Below are 15,539 nucleotides of genomic sequence, written 5' to 3' on the forward strand. Positions count from 1 at the left end.
ACATTTCAGCTTGGAAATCGTTTCTTTTAGGGTAGAAAACTGGAAGATACTGCCACGGCTGAAAGTGACTGATCTGTGACTTAGAAAAGTCACTCAACATTTTCCTCTCACCTTCTTCGTTCGTTCTAACTCCTATTGCAGCCAATATTTAAATCCACTAGAAGAAGAGAGAGCATATCAAACCCAAACACAACCACCATATAGCATAAGAAAACTAACTAATCTATTAGCGCCTTGTTACTTAAACAAATGAAGCCTTTTCCTTTCTTGTTATCTATATGTTTTGGCATGTATACCTTTATCTCTTTCTTCTCCATACTTTAAGCTTAACTTGGTTTGGCCCAAACAAAACTACAACACTGGCCTTGGCATTTGAAAACCAAACTGATCATCTGGCATTGCTCAAATTCAAGGAGTCTATATCCAGCGACCCATATAGAATCCTCGATTCTTGGAATGCTTCTACACAATTCTGCAACTGGCATGGAGTCTGTTGAGATTGTCTTCAAATTTGTGGTCTGGAAGAACAGGGAAATCGTGACACGATTTTGGTATCGTGACACGATTCCGGGTGCCGTGAGATAGGTTGCAGGGTGCAAAATCGTGGCACGATTTGGGAAAATCGTGACACGATCGTGAAACTTGCTCGTTAAGTATCCGTGATAAGGACTGGTCGTTTCTTCGGTGGTACGCAGATCGTGACACGATTTGGGAAATCGTGACACGATTTCAACAGAGGAAGACTAGTATGTAAGTGTTCTTGTGCAGATTTGAAGAGAGAGTTGGAAGAGAGAGAGACTTGGGAAATCAAAGGGGGAACTCTAGGGTTTAGGGTTCTTTGATTAGAGTATCTCTTGGGTAGAAAACATGGGAAACACCTTGTAAAGAGAGAATCATTGAGTGTCTTGGTGAGATTGGGAGAAGGGTAGAAATTAGGGTTTGTTCATAGTGAACTTGTCAAGCTAATTTCTTGTAACCTTTTGTATCCCTTTTGTAAGAACTCATTTGATAGTGGATTGGAGAGTACAATCTCTCCTCCAGAGTAGGTCAAGTTTGGACCGAACTGGGTGAACAATCTCTTGGTGTATTTGTTTTCTACTTCCCTCTCCTTGTTTATCTTGTGATTGTGCTTTGTGTTTCACACTTGTTTCCTAGATTAGATCTAGGTGGTGTTTTGTTGTTTGTTGCTTGCACAATACACTTTGTTTGGTGGTTACCACTCTCCGTCGCTCCACACATCATTATTCTTTGTATTGGTGTGGTTCGATCCGATCTTGGAGATACGGGGATACACAACAGAGTCACATGCAATTCCAAGCATCAAAGAGTTACAAAATTAATGTTACAAGGATACAAGTTGCATGGATATATATCTCCTTATATTGGCAATCTCACTTGTATAAGAAACCTTAACCTTGAAAGCAATGGTTTCTTTGGAAAAATTCCACAGGAATTGGGGCAATTGTTACAATTGCAGGGACTTTTTCTCAGTAATAACTCGTTTACAGGAGAAATCCCTACGAACTTGACAAATTGCTCCAATCTTAAAGTCTTGCGCTTATATGGAAACAAACTCACTGGAAAAATACCAACTGGAATTGGCTCTCTACAAAATCTTCATGCAATGAACATTGGGAAAATAATTTAATTGGAGAAATACCGCCATTCATAGGTAATCTTTCTTCCTTGATAGGTCTTGGGGTTGGTTACAACTATTTAGAGGGTGATATTCCACAAGAAATATGTCATCTTAAAAACTTGACAATAATGTTACTGCCTGTGAACAACCTATCTGGTACATTTCCACCTTGTCTTCACAATATGACATCTCTTACTGGCATCTCAGCCCCAGCAAATAGCTTCGGTGGCTCTCTTCCACCCGACATGTTCCAAACTCTCCCCAATCTCCAAGTTTTTGAAATAGGCGGGAATCAGATGTTAGGTAAAATCCCTATTTCCATTGCAAACGCTTCTACCCTAACATTGTTTGACATCAGTTCAAACCATTTTGTTGGACAAATTCCAAGTCTAGGGAAGTTACAAGATCTTAATTATTTGAACTTAGAATTGAACATTTTAGCTGAAAAATCAATTAAAGATTTTGAAAACATTGACAAATTGTAGTAAATTATACGGTGTTAGTATAGCTGCTAATAATTTTGGAGGTCAATTGCCAAATTTGGTGGGCAATTTATGCTCCCAACTTAGTAGACTAGCCCTTGGGGGTAATGAGATATCGGGAAAAGTTCCTGCTGAGTTGGGAAATCTAGTAAATCTAGTTCTCTTGAGCATGGAAAATAACCAATTTGAAGGAATTATTCCAGCTACATTTGGGAGATAACCGTTTAGAAGGAACGATTCCAAAAACTTTTGGGATGTTTCAAAAGATACAATACTTAGGATTGGGAGGAAACAGGTTATCAGGGAATATACCGGCCTTCATAGGAAACCTCAGTCAGTTGTATTATATAGGAATGCGAGGGATACAAAATGGTAGTGGTCAAATTTACCGAAAGATATAATGCAAGGGAATTTTATATAATAGCTTCACCTTTGTCCACATCTTCCGACCATTGGCTTGAGAACTGAACATTATTTTACAAAAAATTTACCACGAACCCCCGCCAACAAGATAGTCGACATAAAATGGGCGGAATGCGATTTTCAGCTTTATACCTCTAATTGGTCCTCCTCACTTTGTCCAATTTTAGACAATTCATGGTGGAACTGGTTCATCCATTTTATCATCCCTTGGTAGGACTATCAAAACTAGATATAAGCCTTCGTGTTGCGCGGATATCTTCAATGTTTATTTTGTGAAAAAATTATAGAATCAATACCTATTAACTATTTATATAGGGGAGCTTGCGGAAGAAAATGAAAGATTGGTGTGACGGAATTGGTTTTCTCTACTTTCGTTTTTTGTAACCGTGAAAGATAATTTTTGGTCGTTGAGAAGTAAAATTTACTGAAAGATGTATATATGATTTCAAAATTTATTGTGTTGTAGATTCTTATCTTATTTGCTAGCTTCTTTATTTTGAAAGTGTCGTGTGACGGTAATAAAAAACAATTTAATGAAATATTTCTGGTAAAAACAAAACAAATGTTCAAAGTGCAGAGCAATTCGAGGAAAAATAGCAGTGTAATATTAGAAATGAGTTTTTCATCAAAGTAAACAAAGAAAGAAGATGGTGAAACCTCTTCTCACCAAAAACGGGGGTCATTGTCACTGCAAGGGCAAGGTCAGTCCTCCATTTAGTTCTTAGAGTGCAAAAATTGTGAGTATGATGGACGTGACTTGTGAGCAAAAATTGTGCTAAGCCAATTAGAGAAAATATTTTAAACCTCCATTTAGAGAAAAAAAAGTCTTCCATTGGATCATGTGAGGTCACAACACATCCCTGAAGCTAAGCCAAATTGGAGATAAGTTGGGCCATCATCAGTTGGTCCACAGTTTGGCGTTGGCAGTAGCTTCGAATTTTCTACCCCAAAAGAAACGATTCTCAAGTTAGAAGTCAAGCCATATTTTATTCATATTGAATATCCATGTAGCATTATCCTATACGTTGGTCTACATGGATATTGGCATTGGCTTATCTTCCAGTTTTCTACCCACAAAATAAACAGTTGCCAAGCTGAAATGTTAGTATTTTGTTTTTATTATGATTACGATGAAACCAACAATAAAGGTTGTATTCGAGGCAGGACAAAGAGCCTAGCGCAAAAAAATAAGTCTAAAATTGGGGACCCCAAAATAATAATAATAATAATAATAATAATAATAAGGGTTAAATATGTTTTGGTCTCTGTAAATATATCAATTTTTTATTTTAGTCCCTCTAAAATTTTCCTTTAACTTTAAGTCCCTATAAAATTTTCAATCACTACTTTCAGTCCCTATTTTTAAGTTAATTTTTGTATTTTTTTTTAATGAAATTATGCAATAATGTGTAGAATATTGTCAAACTCTTTTCCAAAAAAAAAAGATTTTTTTAACCAAACATAAATTAAATATGAATTTTTAACCGCAAAAAATATAAAAATTCATATTTAATTCATGTTTTGTTAGAAAATTCTAATTCTTTTTGGGAGAGATTCTTATAATATTATCAATTTTCTACAAAATTTTATTCACTTATGAGAATCTCTTAAATATTATAAAAATTTGACATATGAGATTCTTATAATTCTTTCGGTGAATTTCTCAAAATTTGACAATTTGACATATGAGTTTAGACCAAAAGTGAAGATGGAAAACTTTTTAGGGACTAAAAGTTGAAGAAATTTTTTAGAGGGATTAAAACGAAAAGTTGACATATTTATAGGGATCAAAAACATTTTTAAATCTAATAATATATAATAATAATAATAATAATAATAATAATAATAATAATAATAATAATAATAATTAGGGAACTATTCAGCCTAAAAACCCAATACCTAAAATTTTGAGCTCAGAAATAACTAGTTGGAGGTTACTCAAACTTGAACAATGGACTGAATATTAATCTAACAACTAATGACTAAAATTTGCAATGAAAATATGTTATTCACATTAAAAAAATTGCTTATATTTTCTATTGTCAAATTCACCGGTCACCACATGGAAATGGTTTTTCAGGAAGATCTCATGTAGGCTTTGTTCCTATTATGAATAGCTTGTAGAACATATTCTCTGTTTGTGTGGTTGAAAAGGACAAGTCGTTTTTGTGTTTGGGTTTTAGAGGCAGTTTGCCTTCTGTTCGGATTCACAATTGTGGAGTGTCATTGAGTCATCCAGTTTTGCTTGATTTCGATTTCATTCCGGTTTTTAGTAGTTGCTTGTTTCTCTTATTTTCTATTCGGTTTGTTTGTACACTTATATTGAGTACATTTGGTACTCCTTATGTTCTTGTATGTTCTTTACTCGGCTCCCGTGGCTTTTTTTTTTACCCCTGAGCACCTCTTATTTTCTTTAGTTCTTATATTCTATACTAATATTTGGAGCGGATTCCCATTAAACTCCAACGAAGTTAACTAACACTAAATCATCAAATTATATATATTCAGACAGCCGTTCTAAGCACGTGTAAGAAATTTTTATATTTTTCACAATTTTGGTAAAAAAAAAAATACAAATAAATTGTTTTTATATACATATGACATCGCTTCATCACACATCGTGGTAAGTAAATTGTTTCCATGATCGACCTCCTAGACACAAAACCGAATTGGTTATCAATAATTCAATTTTCTTTTTTTAATCTCTGTTCAATCACTCTTATCCATAACTTTATGGTATAACTCGTAAGTTTACCCCTGTAATTTGAATAATTTTTTATATCTTCCTTATTCTTATAGATTGGAATTAAAATGTTTTTTATCCACTTAATTATCTGATATTCGCTTTAAACTCATAATTTCGATAAAAAATTTGGTGAGCCACACATTGCTGCTTTCTCCAAGACTTTCCACACTTCAATAGATATAATTTCAGACCTAACTATCTTGCTACTACTCATCTTTTTCCATGCTTCTTTTACTTTGTGATCTTGAATACGAAAATAGTAGTTATAGTTTCGATCCTCATCTCTAATGTCTAGCATGTTAAAGTATGTGAAATCTCATAACCTTCATTGAGTAATTTAATGAAATTAATACTTTTTCCCTTTATCATTCATATATCTCCTGAACAATAAATATACATTCTTCATTTTTAATACACTAAACTTGATCCAAATCATATAAATTTTTCTTTCCTGTCTCTTATCAAGAATATACACTAAATTTTTAATTAACTATGTTGTTTTTAACAGTAAAATTAGTATCATTAATTAACAATGTAGTTAGTGTATTCTTTAAAAGAAAAAAATCTATGCAGTTAGTGTAGTAGTTAAGTTGGATAAAATTTAATAAATAAAGATATAACAGTTGAAAAAAAAAATAACTACTACATTGGTATTTTAAAATGACAATTATTTTTGGGGTTAATGGTGCTTTACCCCCTGTAATATAGGTCATTTTTTGTTTTCCCCCCTGTAAAATATTTTTTTTTATTTACCCCCTGTAAAATATTTTTTTTTTTAGAATACCCCCTAATAGGTCATAAAAAAACGAAAAAATTATACAAAAAAAAATAATAATAAAGTCGTTTTTTTATCTTATAAAGTAACACCTTACTTATATAAGATACAAAGGATAGCATATACTTGTCAAAACAAAAAGGATAGCATATAAGCTAGTAGTGGAGAAATTTTCGTGTTAAAATTTCCACATAATTATTACAAAGCACCATCACTTCACTTTTGTATTTCCCACTACACGTTGAATCTAGTATTTATGTCCATGCCAGAAGAGAGGGAAGAACCATGCTTTTGTATTCCCCACACCTAATCATCAAACACCCTCTTGCTCCTCAACCAAATGAAGCCTTATAATACCTTCTTGTTACCTATGTCTTGGTATGTATACCTTCACCTTTTTATCTTAACCTTAATGTGTTTTGGTCCAAATAGGGCTGTGACTGTGACACTAGGAAACCAAACTGATCATTTGGCTTTGCTCCAATTCAACCAATTAGTATCTAGTGACCCATATGGTATCTTAGATTCTTGGAATAGTTCAACTCACTTTTGCAATTGGCATGGAATCATATGCAATCCCAAGCATCAAAGAGTTACAAAGTTGAGGTTGCCAAGTTACAAGTTGCATGGATCCATATCTCCATATATTGGCAATCTCTCTCATTTGAGTGAGATACCTCAACATTGGAAACAACAGCTACAATGGAAACATTCCACAAGAATTGGGTCGTTTGTCAAAATTAGGGTATCTCCTTCTACTCAACAACTCGTTGGTTGGGGAATTTCCTATAAACTTGACAAAGTGCTATGAGCTCAAAACCATAGACTTGGAAGGAAACAATTTGATTGGTAAATTACCTAGCCAAATTGGTTCTCTTCAAAAGCTTCAAAATTTCTTCATTGAGAGAAACAATTTATCCAGAAAAATCCCACCATCCATAGGTAATCTTTCATCCCTTGCTGTTTTATCGATCAGTTATAATAACTTGGTGGGAAATATTCCACAGGAAATGTGTTTCCTAAAACATTTATGGGCTATAGCAGTGGATGTCAACAAATTGTCTGGTACATTTCCTTCTTGTCTTTATAATATGTCATCAAGTTATCTCAGTTGCAGCGAATAACTTTAGTGGCTCTCTTCCACCCAATATGTTCTACACTCTCCCCAATCTCCAATATTTTACGGTCGGATCAAATAAATTCTCAGGTCCAATCCCTACTTCAATTTCAAATGCTTCTTCTTTGACATTATTTGAAATCGGTGACAACCATTTTGTTGGACAAGTTCCAAGTCTAGGGAAGCTAAAAGATCTTTATTTGCTAAATTTGGAAATGAACATTTTAGGTGACAGCTCAACAATGGATTTGCAGTTTTTGAAGTCATTGACAAACTGTAGTAAGTTGCAATCGCTATCTTTAACCTATAATAATTTTGGAGGTAGTTTGCAAAATTCTATTGGAAATTTATCCACCACACTTGATGAGTTAAAGATTGGGGTTAATCAAATATATGGACAAATTCCCATAGATTTAGGAAATCTAATTAGCTTGAGACTATTGAACATGGGACATAACCATTAGGAAGGAACGATTCCAACTACTTTTAAAAAATTTCAAAGGATACAATGGTTAAGATTGGATGGAAATAGGTTCTCCGGGGATATACCAGACTTCATAGGAAACCTTAGTCAATTGTATTATTTAAGATTAGATAGAAATCTATTAGAAGGGAGTATTCCTCTAAATATAGGAAATTGTCAAAAGTTACAATACCTAGACTTTTCACAAAACAACCTAAGAGGGTCCATACTTTAGAGTGTGTTTGGTTGAGAGAAGAAAGTGAGAAGAGAGAAATAGGTGAGAGAGTGTGAAAAGAGAGAATTAGACGAGAAATAGAGTAGATTTGTTGTATTATTTGTTATAAGAGAAAGAGGACAGAAATAGAAGAGAAAGATGTGTTTGATTTTTGAAAAGACAAAAATATCCTTATACTATATGTGTGATTTCTTTTTTTAATTAAATTAACTTATTAGGTAACAAAAAGTTCAATGTTCATATTTTTATGGATATAAAATAAATTACATTCCTTGATAAAAGAAAGATTACGTTGATTAACAATTGCAATAATAATAATAATAATAATAATAATAATAATAATAATAATAACTAAAGTGAAACACTATAATAACATAATATATATTCCTTCTACTAAAAAAAATAATATATATTCCTCTTTCTAAAAAAAAAGTAATATATACTCTTTTTTATCTAAATAATATAGCATGTACCATCTTCATAAAATAAAAAAATATACGCTGGACAATGAAGTTAAAGAATGATGATAATAAATGTTCACAACAAACTCAAAGTAAGAATGAAATAAAGGGTATTGTTGGAAATAACAAAAAGAATGCCACTTCTCTGCTCTTTCTCCTTGGTCTAGCGGAGAAACAAAAAGTGGGTGGGACCCATGCTTTTTAGTTCTCTCTTCCCTCTTTCTCTGCAAACCAAACAAGGTGACTTTGCTATCTCTCTTCACTAACTATCTCTTCTCAATCTCTCTCCAACCAAACACAATGTTAGAGATTTTTAGTATTTCCTCTTTGACAAATGTACTTGACTTGTCACGAAACATATTGAGAGGTAGCTTAACAAAAGAAGTGGGTATGCTAAAAAATATTGATTGGCTAGATGTCTCTGAGAATCATTTGTGTGGGGAGATTACTGGAACCATTGGTGAATATGTAAGCTTAGAATACCTTCATTTGCAAGAGAATTCTTTCAACGGAACAATACCATCCTCTTTGGCTGCTCTCAAAGGTCTACAATATTTAGATATTTCAAGAAATCAATTGTATGGACCAATTCCTGGTGTTATGGAGAATATATCTGGTTTAGAATACTTGAACATGTTGGAAGGAGAGGTGCCAACAAACGGTGTCTTTGGAAATGCAACCAGAGTAGCATTGATTGGAAATTACAAGCTTTGTGGAGGAATTTCACAGTTGCATCTACCACCATACTATGTAAAGCGTTGGACGCACACAAAAAAAATCATTTTCCCAAGTTGATGGCAGTGATAGTTGGTGTGGTGTCTTCTCTTCTCATACTTTCAATTATCATAGCTATCTATTGGGTGAGGAAAAGAAACCAAAACCCATCTTTTTCAAATATACCCTTATTAGCATGAAATATATATATATATATATATATATATATACATAAAGGACAATTTAATAAAACATAAACACATTTGTAACAAATTTATTATTTCAAGAATTTTTTTTTTTGGTAAAATAGTTTTATAAAAAAGGACTAACGGGGTCCTATTTAAGATGAAGTTACCTACTTTTTTGTTCAATCAATTTACTTGACTTTTGATTACTTTTTTTTTTCCTAGTGTAAAGCTTACTCCCTCCGTCCTAAATTGTATGACGTTTTGGCTATTTCACACATATTAAGAAATGTAATTAATATTATGTGAGAAATAGATATTATGAGTTATTTTATAAAATTGTCCTTAATAAATGATATGGAAAAGATAAATAAAGGAATTGAAAAAAAAAAAAAGAGTAATAAATAGTTAAGGATATAATAGGAAAAGTAACATTAATATTTCATTGGTATTGTAAAGCTACATATAATTTGGGACAAATATTTTTTCTAAAATAACATACAATTTGGGACAGAGGAGTATCAATTTATATTTTGCATTTCCCAATACATCTTGCATCAAGAAGGTTTGGTTGCAAAATTTCCACATATTTATCACACATAATTATCAATTCACTTGTGCAGTTGTGCTCCCATATGCCGTGCCGTGCTACTTCTTTTGTTTAATCAGTTGACTTGACATTTGATGACTTGTTTAGTCAAAATCAAATTTTAGCATGTCCCACTACATGTTGCAACTTGCATCTAGCATTTAAACCCATATTGAAAGAGAGGGAAGTACCTTGTTTTTGCATTCTCACACCTAATTATCAAACACCCTCTTGCTCCTCAATCAAATAAATCGTTATATTTTCTTTTTAATGTCTTGGTATGTATACCTTCATCTGCTTCACCTTTTTACCATATGGTTTGGTCCAAACAGAACTCTGACAATGGCACTAGGAAACCAAACTGATCATTTGGCTTTGCTCCAATTCAAGCAACTAATATCTAGTGATCCATATGGTATCCTAGATTCTTGGAATAGTTCAACCCACTTTTGCAAATGGAATGGAATCATATGCGGTCCCAAGCATCAAAGAGTTACAAACTTGAAGTTGCAAGGGTACAAATTGCATGGATCAATATCTCCGTATATTGGCAATCTCTCTCAAATGAGATACCTCAACCTTGGAAATAACAGCTTCAATGGAAACATTCCACAAGAATTGGGTCGTTTGTCAAAATTAAGGTATCTCCTTCTACTCAACAACTCGTTGGTTGGGGAATTTCCTATAAACTTGACAAAGTGCTATGAGCTCAAAACCATAGACTTAGAAGGAAACAAATTTATTGGTAAATTACCTAGCCAAATTGGTTCTCTTCAAAAGCTTCAAAATTTCTTCATCGAGAGAAACAATTTATCCGGAAAAATCCCACCATCAATAGGTAATCTTTCATCCCTTGCTATTTTATCAATCGGTTATAATAACTTGATGGGAAATATTCCACAAGAAATGTGCTTCCTAAAACAGTTATGGGCTATAGCAATGGATGTCAACAAATTGTCTGGTACATTTCCTTCTTGTCTTTATAATATGACATCTCTTCAAGTGATCTCAGTTGCAGTGAATAGCTTTAGTGGCTCTCTTCCACCCAATATGTTCCACACTCTCCCCAATCTCCAATATTTTACAGTTGGATCAAATCAATTCTTAGGTCCAATCCCCACTTCAATTTCGAATGCTTCTTCTTTGACATTATTTGAAATTGGTGACAACCATTTTGTTGGACAAGTTCCAAGTCTAGGGAAGCTAAAAGATCTTTATTTGCTAAATTTGGAAATGAACATTTTAGGTGACAACTCAACAATTGATTTGGAGTTTTTAAAATCATTGACAAACTGTAGTAAGTTGCAATCACTATCTTTAACCAATAATAATTTTGGAGGTAGTTTGCAAAATTCTATAGGAAATTTATCGACCACACTTAGTCAATTAAAGATTGGGGTTAATCAAATTTCTGGACAAATTCCCATAGAGTTAGGAAATCTAATTAGCTTGAGACAATTGACATGGAAGATAATCATTTGGAAGGAATGATTCCATCTACTTTTAAGAATTTTCAAAGGATACAAAAGTTAAGATTGGAAGGAAACAGGTTATTCGGGGATATACCAGCCTTCATAGGAGACCTCACTCAATTGTATTTTTTGAGATTAGACAGAAATATATTAGAAGGGAGTATTCCTCCAAATATAGGAAATTGTCAAAAGTTACAATACCTAGACTTTTCACAAAACAACCTTAGAGGGTCCATACCTTTAGATATTTTTAGTATTTCCTCTTTGACAAATTTACTTGACTTGTCACGAAACAAATTGAGTGGTAGCTTACCAAAAGAAGTGGGTATGCTAAAAAATATTGATTGGTTAGATGTCTCTGAAAATCATTTGTGTGGGGAGATTCCTGGAACTATTGGTGAATGCATAAGCTTAGAATACCTTCGTTTGCAAGGGAACTCATTCAACGGAACAATACCATCCTCTTTTGCTTCTCTCAAAGGTCTACAATATTTAGATATTTCAAGAAATCAATTGTATGGACCAATTCCTGATGTTTTGCAGAATATCTCTAGCTTAGAACACTTGAATGTTTCCTTTAACATGTTGGAAGGTGAGGTGCCAACAAACGGTGTCTTTCGAAATGCAACCCAAGTAGCAATGATCGGAAATTATAAGCTTTGTGGAGGAATTTCACAGTTGCATCTACCACCATGCTCTGTCAAGCGTTGGAAGCACACAAAAAATCATTTTCCCAGGTTGATAGCAGTGATAGTTGGTGTGGTGTCTTTTCTTTTCATACTTTCAGTTATCATAGCTATCTATTGGGTGAGGAAAAGAAACCAAAACCCATCTTTTGATTCACCAGCAATTCATCAACTAGATAAGGTTTCATACCATGACTTACACCAAGGAACCGATGGGTTCTCGGATAGAAACTTGATTGGATTAGGAAGTTTTGGTTCTGTGTACAGAGGAAATCTTGTGTCAGAAGATAATGTAGTTGCTGTAAAGGTCCTGAACCTCCAAAAGAAGGGAGCACACAAGAATTTCATTGTTGAATGTAATGCACTCAAAACTATAAGACACCGGAATTTAGTTCAAGTTTTAACATGTTGTTCTAGTACAGATTACAAAGGTCAAGAATTTAAAGCTCTAGTTTTTGATTACATGAAAAATGGAAGCTTAGAACAATGGTTGCATCCTGAGATTTTAAATGCAGAGCCTCCAACAACGTTGGACCTTGGTAAAAGATTTAACATCATTTTTGATGTTGCTTCTGCATTGCATTATCTTCATCAAGAATGTGAGCAATTAGTCATTCATTGTGATCTAAAGCCAAGCAATGTCCTACTTGATGATGATATGGTTGCTCATGTGAGTGATTTTGGCATAGCAAGACTGGTCTCGTCCATTGGTGGTACCTCTCATATAAATACTAGTACAATTGGGATAAAAGGAACTGTTGGATATGCTCCTCCAGGTATGTTCTAAATTCTTGAATCTTCAGTTGTTTCTTTCAATTCTACTCTATTCTGGTGCATACTTAATATTTTACTAGTTATATAGTATTTACATCTTTTTCTACATGTTTCAGAGTATGGAATGGGTTCTGAAGTGTCTATATGTGGTGACATGTATAGCTTTGGAATCCTGATGTTGGAAATACTTACTGGTAGGAGACCCACTGATGAAGTTTTTCAAGATGGTCAAAATCTGCATAACTTTGTTGCAACTTCATTTCCTGATAATATTAAAGAGATTTTGGACCCACACCTTGTAACAAGAGATGTAGAAGTAGCAATAGAAAATGGAAACCATACGAATCTTATTCCAAGGGTAGAGGAATCCTTAGTTTCACTTTTTAGAATTGGACTTATTTGTTCAATGGAATCACCGAAAGAAAGAATGAATATTATGGATGTTACTAAAGAGCTTAACACAATCCGGAAGGCCTTTCTCGCTGGTGAGATAAACTCATTTTTCTATATGCTTATTTGAATCATACAAAGTCGTTAATTGCTTATGGAATTAAAATTTGAATTTCAGGTTTTTGCACACCTTGTAATTAATGTTGAACAGAATTTACAAGTCATTATGGAAAGAGAGGTTTTGCATCATGATGTACTTTTCTGAAGAAGCTGCATGGTCCAGCTGGAACATTAGGCAATACTTAGTTTACTAGTTTGTTATTCACTGAATTCTGGTAGAAACATGTGTCTGCAACGTACTAGTTGCTATAAATAAACAATATTGTTTGTATTGCTTTCTAATTCAATAAAGTAAGAATTGTATGTTCAACATAGATTTTTATGCAACCTATTATGTTATCAAAGCCTAAAACACTCCAAAATTTATAAGAAATCAAACATTTCAAATTGCTTCTATATATTCATAGCGAGCATATAATAATTACAATTGCATTTATAAATCTGACATACAGAAGAAAAAAACCTATGGGGGATTTCTTTACAAAACTTATGTTATTCCTGATAAACATTGTGGAAATTGTATTCATAGTTGCATAGTGAAATATGGAATTGAGGAAAATTCTTATGTTTCTACTAGGTTACTCCATATGTATCTGTCATGTGTAGATATGGAGTATGGAGTATGTTTCAACACTGATCAACGACATGCAGCTCTGAAGGTGTTTAAAGATATGGGAAATTAGGGTCTAGAGCCTAATAAGGCTACCATGGTGAATGATTTAATTGTGTGTATTCGTAGTAGAGATATTGATACTGGGAATTGGATCCTCCAGCGTGTCTGCAAGGCTGGTGATAATCCTTTTATGGTCACATCTAATACTAGTATCATTCTTGCAACTTTCATTCTTGAAATGTATGCAAAATGTGGTAGCTTGAATATTGCAAGAGACCGGTTCAACAAAATGCCGAAGAGAAACATTTTTGCTTGGAAATGTTATTGTGATGAATATTGATTAATGCTTATAGTCAATATGAGAGGCATAGCAAACCACTTGAGCTCTTTTTCGACATTTTGGCTGACGGCCATAGTCCTGATGAGGCTTCTTTCCTGAGTGTATCGAGTGTTTGTGCTCATCGGTACACTTTGACAAAGGGAGAAACTGTTCATGCTTACAAGGATTGCAATGACAATTGGTCATAGTTCAATTGAAATGAAGCTATTAAGCTCATGATAATCTGAAGATTCATTTGGTGACTCAAATTATAAACTATGGTCTGCTGGAGTAGTTGTAGGGTTTGCTTAACTTCTTCAGCTGCCTTGTTTAGTTTATTCCAATTAATATCCAGGTCCTTTTAACTCTGGCACTGATGAGATTTTTGGTGGAAATGTCGTTGAAGACTTGTTTACCACAAAAAGTATAATAATTATGTTATCCTTGTTCACAAGCCTCTAAACTAAAGTATACACCCTTATTCTATATGCATACTGACATACTATTGAATTCATGTCACATACCATTAGAATTGTATCTTTGTTCATATCTCTAATAACAAAACAAGTCATGATGTTGAAACTCGTCAATTAAATATTAAAGATTAATTCAATTGCTAATTTAATTGCAATTTTCGAAGCTTGAGTTTATAAGGCAACCACAATATTGTTAAAGATTAATCTATGACCACAACAGTGTGTGCATATTACAGCTTAATTTCAGTTATTCAGTTAACTTAGTTAACTTTCTGTTTGTGATCAATTAGTTTGTTAGAGCTTAACTATGTTTCCTAACTCAACAATAATTAGAAATCTATATTTCATGATTTCTAATGTTGTATTTACCCAATTCAATCTGAGTACTCTTTATTTTCAATTTCGCACTTTTATTCTCTTCGATATTTCCACTTTTAACATGTTATTAGAGCCTAAAACCACCCAAAATTTATAAGAAAGCAAACTTATTAGTTTGCTTCTATATATTCATAGTGAGCATATAATAATATCAATAGCACTTACAAATCTGATATGCAAAAATCTACTTGGGAAATTTTGAGTAGATACACTTGTACAAGCTATATGTTTAAGGCTAAATTTCAAGAACTCTTGAATATATAGGCTTCCAAAATGGAAGGTCAAATATCCTAGAGAGATAAAAAGATATAAATCAAATCACATTATCACATGATCGCAATACTTTAAAGGTAAAAAGTGCAATTAAACCAAATTATTAGTAAGACAAAAAAGGGGATGAATATCTACTACCAAACAACACCAGTTCACTCACTTGACTTTAGCGAAATTATCAGTTCACTCCAAAGATGGCGCCGGTTGCA

At 33.3% G+C, this 15,539-nt stretch overlaps 2 protein-coding genes across 2 annotated transcripts; both read left to right on the forward strand.

Annotated features, from left to right (window-relative positions):
• Window positions 1-10,171: 10,171 nt before the first annotated feature.
• On the forward strand, window positions 10,172-11,232 carry LOC120580619 (putative receptor-like protein kinase At3g47110). The gene is made up of 2 exons (XM_039834634.1): window positions 10,172-11,126; window positions 11,222-11,232. The coding sequence occupies exons 1-2, from the start codon at window positions 10,172-10,174 to the stop codon at window positions 11,230-11,232; spliced, it is 966 nt and encodes a 321-aa protein (XP_039690568.1).
• A 34-nt stretch (window positions 11,233-11,266) lies between these two features.
• On the forward strand, window positions 11,267-13,557 carry LOC11405832 (probable LRR receptor-like serine/threonine-protein kinase At3g47570). The gene is made up of 3 exons (XM_039834265.1): window positions 11,267-12,763; window positions 12,878-13,246; window positions 13,330-13,557. Exons 1-3 carry the CDS (start codon window positions 11,293-11,295, stop codon window positions 13,350-13,352), a joined length of 1,863 nt encoding a protein of 620 aa, XP_039690199.1. The 5' UTR covers window positions 11,267-11,292; the 3' UTR covers window positions 13,353-13,557.
• The last annotated feature ends 1,982 nt before the right edge of the window (window positions 13,558-15,539 follow it).

The sequence above is a fragment of the Medicago truncatula genome, chromosome 5 (genome assembly GCF_003473485.1).
Source record: "Medicago truncatula cultivar Jemalong A17 chromosome 5, MtrunA17r5.0-ANR, whole genome shotgun sequence".
Classification (NCBI taxonomy): Eukaryota; Viridiplantae; Streptophyta; class Magnoliopsida; order Fabales; family Fabaceae; genus Medicago; species Medicago truncatula.

What these genes read in the sequence shown, in the direction of transcription:
- LOC11405832 (XM_039834265.1), top strand. Translation starts at nt 11,293, where the DNA reads ATGGAAGATAATCATTTGGAAGGAATGATTCCATCTACTTTTAAGAAT. An exon ending in TGTTGGATATGCTCCTCCAG is followed by an intron (nt 12,764 to 12,877) that starts GTATGTTCTAAA and finishes TACATGTTTCAG; the next exon opens with AGTATGGAATGGGTTCTGAA. An exon ending in CCGGAAGGCCTTTCTCGCTG is followed by an intron (nt 13,247 to 13,329) that starts GTGAGATAAACT and finishes TTTGAATTTCAG; the next exon opens with GTTTTTGCACACCTTGTAAT.
- LOC120580619 (XM_039834634.1), top strand. Translation starts at nt 10,172, where the DNA reads ATGGCACTAGGAAACCAAACTGATCATTTGGCTTTGCTCCAATTCAAG.